The sequence below is a fragment of the Chaetura pelagica genome, unplaced genomic scaffold (assembly GCF_000747805.2).
Source record: "Chaetura pelagica isolate M959 unplaced genomic scaffold, ChaPel_1.0 scaffold65, whole genome shotgun sequence".
Classification (NCBI taxonomy): Eukaryota; Metazoa; Chordata; class Aves; order Apodiformes; family Apodidae; genus Chaetura; species Chaetura pelagica.
The window spans coordinates 3586006-3594277 of record NW_009953386.1 but is presented as its reverse complement, the minus strand read 5'-3'; the positions used below and the strand labels follow the sequence as shown (position 1 = coordinate 3594277).

Genomic DNA, 8272 nt, shown 5'->3' with positions numbered 1-8272 from the left:
CAGGAGGAAGTGCCCGTCTGCTTCCTGGCAGCCTCCGGGATCGCTGGTGGTTTCGACCTGAGCACGAACACGCAGCGGGGGGTTCCCCTTTGGGCTTTGTCGCAAGTGCCCACCTCACCCAGCCTGTGCTGCGGGCGCGGCAGCCGCAGCATGTGCCTGTGTGGAGAGCAGGAGCTCACCTCCACCTCCACACGCCGCCCCTCGACAAGAAGAGCCCTTCCCGCCGAGTTTTGCGGGTTGCTTGAAGGCTTCTGATCTCCTGTAGGAAATAAAATAATAGAAATCATAGAATACCGGCTTAGAAGGGACCTCAAGGATCATTTGGTCCCACCTTTCTTGTCAAAAACATGGTCTAGACAAGATGGCCTAGCATCCTGGGCCTTGGATGCACCAGTTGGATCTTAAAAGTGCCCAGTGTTGGGGAATCCACCCCTCCCCAGGAGAGGCTCATAAAATCTAGAACAGTTTAGGTTGGAAGGGACCTCAAATTACAGCTTTGCTCCTTGGATGCCTGGGTCTTTGCTGGTGATTTAGCTTTGAATACCAAAGTTCAGTTTTTCACAGTGAACCAGTAAAAGGAGAAAAAGAATAAGGAGGTATGCTTGCTGATTTTCTTGCTTGACCACCATGTTCCTGCATGGGGTTCTAGCTAAAACTTGGCTTTGCTGGCTCTGAAGGTCAGTATTTCAATGCAAAGCCATAGGCCTCAGGCAACAGTAACTTACTAGGTTGGTAGTGCCCAGATTTATTCTTTCCAGCCAGGATGAGAAGGATAGCAACAAGCAGTGGAGTAATGCAGTTCAAGTTTAGGAAGCAGCCTTAATTTCACAGCTTTTCAGTTTTCTCAGAGGGTATTAGTATGAAACATCAGATGTGCAGAGAGACATCTGACTGTCCTCCAGTGCAAGCAGTAGGTTTGTAACCTCTTTAAAAAATCAGAAATTTGGCTTTCAACTCTGGTGCTTTTGCAGAACAGAGGTTATGAGAAAGGATCCCTTTCATAAAGAGTTTTGGTTCCTGGAAGTGCAAAGCACATAGTTATTTTGCTTGTTTTATTGTTGCCTGAGAGATGCTGCTACAGGAAATCCATGAAAAATCTGTTCTGAAAATTTGGATTTTGGATTCTCCAGTTAAGAAGCAGCTAGCACAGCACTTGCTGCAAACCCTGGCCTGTTCTCTGGGATATATTCCAGAGAGGGCATCCCCTACTTGCTCCGCACTGTTTGAGTTGCCTTATCAAAGGCAACTGGTGATAACTTCGCTATTGTTAATGACAAGCACAATTCACAGTTTTATCAAAGTTTAAATAAGATAGAGATGTCTCTGGTGTGTGGCTAAAATGAAGCATAGCTTATGAGGAGCTTTGTAAAACTTTGCTCAGTGCAGCTGCTTGGATAGAAAATGTTGCGGAGGTTGTTACAGATGAGTTCTAAATATAGCATCATAAAATCAGTAATAGTTTCATTAAAAAGGTAAAAAAGGCTAACTAACCAACATGTGCTGTTCTGAAGTGGTGATAAACAAATCAAGTTTAACTATGATGCTGCAGCCCAAAGGTTGTACTGCCTTACTCGTTGCCAGCACTAGACGACATTCTGATTACTGTCTTTGCAAGATCTTGATAAAATTAATTTGGTGTTTATTTGAATGAGTGGTGCCACAGAACTTTTCTAGGTTAGGTAGGCAAGGCAATCCCATCCTGTATGCTTCTGGGCTCAAAAAATTATCTCCCTCAGCTTGGAGGGGCAGTTTTCCCTATGCAGAAGATCCCCGTGTGATGTGCTACATAGTGGCTTCTAATGGTTGATTTGGAGAAAAGAATTCAGGCCTGTAGAGCTGGCTCAAGCAGCCTTCTGTCAGAGAATGGTGTGACTCACATTCTAACCAGGATTTGTAACTGTGGACTAGCTTCAGCAAAGGGGCTGGTGAGATTCAGAGGTGCAGGTCCTGGATGAGGCCAAGGGAGATCTACATCAGTTGTTGGTCTGGTACAACGTGAAAGTTGTGATGTGGTGTCTGTTCCTGCTGGCTGACAGCCTTCTGTGTTCTTGTTTGCAGGTTGCCTCTCCCTGCTGGTGACAGTGCAGGATGCTGAACGTTATACAACCTTATTTGCCACTGTTGTCCTCAAGTGTGACTATAGCACCTCAGCACAGCTGCAGGACGTGGTAGTGACCTGGCGCTTCAAATCCTTCTGCAAGGACCCCATCTTTGACTACTACTCGGTCTGTAAGTGCCAGGCTTTTTGTCCATGGAATCCTTCTTCAAATAGGAAAGTAGCTCAAGCTTTTGACCTCTTTCTGCCCACAAACCAGGTCAGGTGGTGGTGTTTCCCAGCACTCCAAGAAAAAAACAGATCATGTCTGATTTCCTTTGTAATGTCAAGGTTTTGTGAAATGACACCGTAAAAAACCCAGCCAAAGCAGCTTGTTTGTCCTCCTTGTCATTAACTCGGAAGGCAGAGAGGCTCAGCCATGTTTGACACATATCAATCTTGGCAGGCCTACTTTATGCTTCAGCATGTGTGAAAGCAATGGTCCTGCAACAACTGGGCTTTATGATTCCATGGAGGACCCTGTGGTTTGAGCTAGATACCTGTGACCAGGTGATACTGATTTTAAGGAGTAGAAGAAACATAAGCATTTTGGAAGGCAGAAGGATTTCTAAGTAATAATATTTAGTGCTGGTGGAAGCACTTAATATGCATACATTCTGGTGTGTGCAGCTTTAATTTGGGAGTGTTTAGGATGGTTCATAAGACAGTACACAAACTGCATCCTGAGGTGCCTCAAACACAACATAACCAGCTGGTCAAAAGAGGTGATGATTTTGCTATATTTAGCTTTGGTATATGAAGGTCTTTGAATATATCCAGAGGAGGACAACAAAGCTGGTGAAAAGGCCGGAAGGAATGTCCTGTGAGGAGCAGCTAAGGACCTTGTGTTTGTCTAGTTTGGAGAAAAGAAGGCTGAGGAGCAACCTCATAATGCCCTATGGCCTCCTGAGGAGAGGAAGTGGAGAGGGAGATGCTGAGCTCTTCCACCCGGGATCCACTGATAGGATGCATGGGAATGGTTCAAAGCTGGACCAGGGTATGTTTAGGCAGGATATCAGGAAGCATTTACTTACCGTGAGTGTGGTCAGACACCGGAACAAGCTTCCTAGAGAGGTGGTCAATGCCCCCTGCCTTTCAGTGTTTAAGAGGAATTTGGACAATGCCCTTAACAACTTGCTTAAACTTTCAGTCAGCCCTGAAGTGGTCAGGCAGTTGGACTAGATGATCCTTATAGGTCCCTTCCAACTATCCTATCCTATCCTAGTGTAAACCCTGTAGTATGTTTAAGCTGACCAACCTTAGCTTAACTGGACACTTAAGAGTGAGCTCAGAGTAGGGAGCCTGGACTTGTGTTTGGTGTCTTGGTACCCAGACTCCCCTTTCACAGTTTAGATGGGTTGGGTAGGCTTGTTACCAAGTGCTCTACAGCCTAGACCACAAGCAGGTGAGTCCTTGGCTCTGCTGATCCCAGAATAATGTAAGTGATTTGAACTCAGGCTCAAGCTAATAGCCCTCAATAGGGACAGAAAGCATGAAGATGACAGTGATTGCTTACTTGGATCTGCTCTTCATGATCCATGAAGATGCTCTTCATGTTGTAGATACAACAATGGAGGAGCCTTTGACAAGCTTTGTGGTCTCCTCTCTTCATTGGAAGCCCTTTATAGACAATGCTGACTGTATCAGTTGTCTCCCCAAATCTGAACTCCCAAATACCTGGAAAATAGTTTATATTGTGAGTGTTATAAGAGTATTGGACAGAAATTGCCTCTAGCTCTCCATTAATTCTGTTGGGTCTCTTGACACAATCTTTAGCTAGAATCATGATGCATTCTCTTCTGCCTTTATGAGTTCCACAACATCTAATGGAATACAGCAGGGAAAGGGAGACAATTCCTGCAGTTCCTGTATGTCCAGAGATTTTGCTTGGTAAATGAACACACATTCATTGTAGTTCCAGTACTCCTATTAGTTTTATAAGTTATTTTCTTTGCAGTTTATCTTCACACTGGTAGCTGCCACCCACCCTACCATCATTAGCTTCTTTCAACTGTGTTTCTTTCAGCTGTGAGTACAGAATGCATCTCCTCTGTAGCTCCTGCATTCACAAAACCTCTGCCATTCCTGTGGCTCTGCCTCTGCTTTTGAGCACTCCAACGCAACTTGTCCTTGGTGGTTTAAAGCCATGCTTTGTATCACTAAAGCAAAGCAAATAATGGAATTGTCAGAGCTGGAAGGGACCTCTAGAGATCATGTAGTCCAACTCCCCTGCTAGAGTAGGATCTCCTAGAGCACGTTACTCAGAACTGCATCCAGGCAGGTCTTCAATATCTCCAGAGAAGAAAACTCCACAACCTCCCTGGGCAGCCTTGTTCCAATGTTTTGTCACCCTCATTGTAAAAAACTTTTTCCTCATATTTAAATGGAACTTCATATGTTCCAGTTTGTGCTCATTGCCCCTTGTCCTGTCACTGGGAACTACTGAAAAGAGTCTGGATCCATTGTCCTTGCACCCACCCTTTAGATACTTACAGGCATTAATAAGGTCTCCCCTCAGCCTTCTCTTCTCCAAGCTAAAGAGTCACAGCTCTCTCAGCCTTTCCTCACAGGGGAGGTGCTCCAATCCCCTAAGCATCTTTGTTTCCCTCTGCTGGAGTCTCTCTAATCTGTCTCAAACTGGGGAGCTTACAGCTGGATGCAGTATTCCAGATGTGGCCTCACTAGGGTGGAAGAGAAGGGGAGGATGAGGTTAGGGCTGAATGCTCACATGCATTCAAGATTTTCTCTGCTGCTCACAAGGGGGTAAAAATTGCTCCTTTCAAATAACTTCTTTGATGTGTGTTTGTAGCATACCAGGCTGGTTTAGCCCTTGGCCAGGACCCAGCTGACGACTGCAATGACAGCCAGCGAAAGGTGCGCATTGTCATCCAGAAATATGGGCAGAAGGAGCCTGTGCTGGGCATTGACTACCAGCAACGGAAGATCACCATCCAGAACCGTAAGTGACTTGACTCCCCAGGCAGGGAGTGAACGCAGGAGCTACCTGATATCTGGACCTGCCAAGTGAAGAGACACATAGACATGGCTAATGTCATCTGTAGCTTGTATATTCTGTGAGGTGGTAGCCTGCCTGCTGGCCTGGGGGTGTTGGGAGGCACCAGAGCTGAGGATGCCTGAACGTTTTGTTGAAGAAGGTGAAAGTAATCTGAGGAACCATGGGGCTAGAAAATAGTTCTTTCTTCTGAGAAGTACTGCACAGTTGGCCAGGTGCATGATGGGTTCTCTGGTGTCCGTAGAGCAATAGCTGTTGCTAATGCCAGGAGAGTTATTTGGATGGCTGGCCTAATGGGGACAGTGATCTGTGTTCCAAAACCAGTAGGGTTAGCAGCAGTGGGGGTATCTTTTAACATCCATCACCCAGCAGCATGCTGGTTAATTCACTCCTCACAGAACTAGTCCCACATCTAAATAGTGTTGTCTTCCAGCAACATAAAGGAAAAAGGGACTGGCAGTTGGTGCTGTTTACAGGAGTTCTCAGTGGACTTGAGTGGGGTTGATTGAAGGTGATGGCTATGCATGGGAAGGGGGAGATGCAGTACTATGTCACCTGTATGCATAAGGCCCTTTTTAGAGTGGGGCCTGAGACTGTCAGTCCCAAATAGCCCACTGACCTCTCAGTCCCTCTCCCACAGGAGCAGACCTTGTCATCAGTGAGGTCATGTGGTGGGACCATGGCATGTACTACTGCACTGTGGAAGCACCAGGAGATACCTCAGGTGATCCAGACAAAGAAGTTAAGCTGATTGTTCTCCGTAAGTGCCTGTAGTTTGTTGCCCTAGAGGCAGATATCTCCTCCTGTTCTCTTCCCCACCTCAAGATGTCTCCAGCACTGGAGAGTAACTACTATGCTCAGGTACATCAGGATCCTCTTTCTCTCTTGTTTTTCCCACAGACTGGCTCACAGTACTCCTCATTGTTATTGGTGGCCTCCTCTTCCTGTTGCTGATTGGAATATGCTGGTGCCAGTGCTGCCCCCAGTATTGCTGCTGCCACATCCGATGTGGCTGCTGCCCAACCCGGTGCTGCTGTAATGAAGAAGGTGAGGTTCAAGCAAATTCATGGCTCCTGTCAAGACAAAAACTTGACTGGGAGTTTGATGAGCTCCATCTTCTCCCCTGCCACAACTGATGTGGCTGCTGCCCAACCCGGTGCTGCTGTAATGAAGAAGGTGAGGTTCAAGCAAATTCATGGCTCCTGTCAAGACAAAAACTTGACTGGGAGTTTGATGAGCTCCATCTTCTCCCTCCAGTTCAGTGTCCATATACACTGTGACATTTCTTTGGCCAGTGTGACCTCCATGACCAGCTTGTCTGAGTTTAGAGAAGGGGAGCTAGGGTAAATGGAGCCCATATTTATCCTCTGTGTCCTACTTTCAGAAGTTCCTCCTCACTCACACCTTGCTTCCAACTTCTTTATTTCATCCAGGTCACAATCAGCTTCCTTTTATGAATAGCTCAGGACTTTTCTTCCTTTTCTTGTGGTTCATATGCCTGTGCATGCGAGGAAGGCAAGCAAATGCTTTGGTACTACTTTCCAAACTGGCATAACCTTCAAGTGTGTTGTTCTGAGAAGTAATTATGTAAAAACTGGAGTTTTCTATCTTTGTGTTATTTTTCAGAGCTGCGCCTTCCACAAGAAAAAGTTGTGTTTTTTTCTTTGGGGAAGGAAGTGAGTAGAACAAAAAGAGAAAGATGATCTGTCCTGGTGGTCAACCCTGCAAGTGTGTTCTGGGGTTTTGAGAGTCAGGAGAAACTTTGTTGTGTGTTGCTTTTAGCAGTAAAAAAGATTCTGCAACCAGACCCTCCTCTCTTTAATAAGGCCACTTTTTGAATTTTTGGCTACTGAGATCATACAAACGTTGTGTTCCTTAGTGTGAAACTTAGTAGCAACACAAGGTGGACTAGCCCTCCTGTAGCTTACACAACCTTCCAGGAACAAAATGCAACAAATAAATATATTTATCAGTGAAATGACTAGATTCCTCCCCAGATGCTACAAGGAGAGACTATGAACAAAGAGCTGTGTTTCTGAATTCTCTTTATTGCAAAAGACCTCTTTGGCATACCTTGGGTGTTAGTAAGCTGCAAGAGTTTTAGATTTAAGCTTAATTTGCTTAGCCCTTCCAGAGAGTGAACAGAGCATCCCTATTATTGCTAAAACCAAAAAACATTCTGGGGGCTTTACAGACTGTCAAGTAAAATGTGTGGTGGTGAGGAGGCTATGGAAATTTGGCAGAAAAATTAGTTTTCTTTATGAAAGAAAAGGAGAAAGGTGATTGAGATAAGACTCATACCTCCAGACTTCCTAGTTCTCATCAAAAAAGGGATTCAGAATATGTATGAGTTCTTTTTTGTTTTCTGTAGTAAATGATAGCATAATCCTGACTGTTACTGTTGTATTTCCTGCCTCCTATTGAGGATAAGTGGAAGGGATTCTAGCAGGGTTTCTAAAACCTCTCCCACTCATGAGAGAAAGTACTGACAAGTCCAGCCTCCTTGACTGACTGCTGGATTCTGTGGCTGCAGTTTACATCCCAGCTGCCTGCCCTCCTTACCCACTGTGCAAAGGTTCCATGTGCCTGCTCCCCTCCTCCAGTGCACTTGCTCTTCACTTCATCCTGCCTCTGATTTACTTTTCTGCACTTCAAGAAATGAACTGGAGGCCTTAAAAAACACAGAGGGCTTCTTAAAAAACACTCCTGAGGAATAACAGTTCCACACAGCTGAAGAGAAGGCAGAAATCCTCAACTAAGTCCTTGGAGTTAACAGTGCGAGCAGAGTATGGATGGTTTCTTCCCAATGATTGGCCACTAGAGGGTAGCCTAGATCTGCTGAACAGAAGCAAGATAATTTTAAGTCAGGTCAGTAACTAATACGATTTTGAACCTAGTAATAAAAGAAGTGCGTTGTTTGAGTAATTCAGAATTGGTGTACAGAAATATTAAACATGCCCCAGGAGCAAACCAATTATATTCCCCATGGAAGGCTCTGAGAAAAACCCACCAGAGTAAAGATACATATGACCTTCTTCTGTTCTTATTTGTTCCTTTTCTACTGTGGACTTCTTCCACTAACGAATTTGTGCAAAATAGGATGTACTTGCATCTGGATCTGACTAGGTAGGAAAATATTTTTTTTAATCATTGAATAATTGGTT

At 45.0% G+C, this 8272-nt stretch overlaps 1 protein-coding gene across 1 annotated transcript in view; it reads left to right on the top strand.

Annotated features, from left to right (window-relative positions):
- ILDR1 (immunoglobulin-like domain containing receptor 1) overlaps positions 1-8272 on the top strand; it is a 16674-nt gene that overhangs the window by 2637 nt on the left and 5765 nt on the right. Inside the window, exons 2-6 of the mRNA XM_009998265.1 lie at positions 4-236; positions 2037-2229; positions 4905-5054; positions 5749-5868; positions 6009-6155. Coding sequence (XP_009996567.1) covers positions 4-236; positions 2037-2229; positions 4905-5054; positions 5749-5868; positions 6009-6155 — 843 coding nt within the window. The remainder of the gene's footprint in view (positions 1-3; positions 237-2036; positions 2230-4904; positions 5055-5748; positions 5869-6008; positions 6156-8272) is intronic.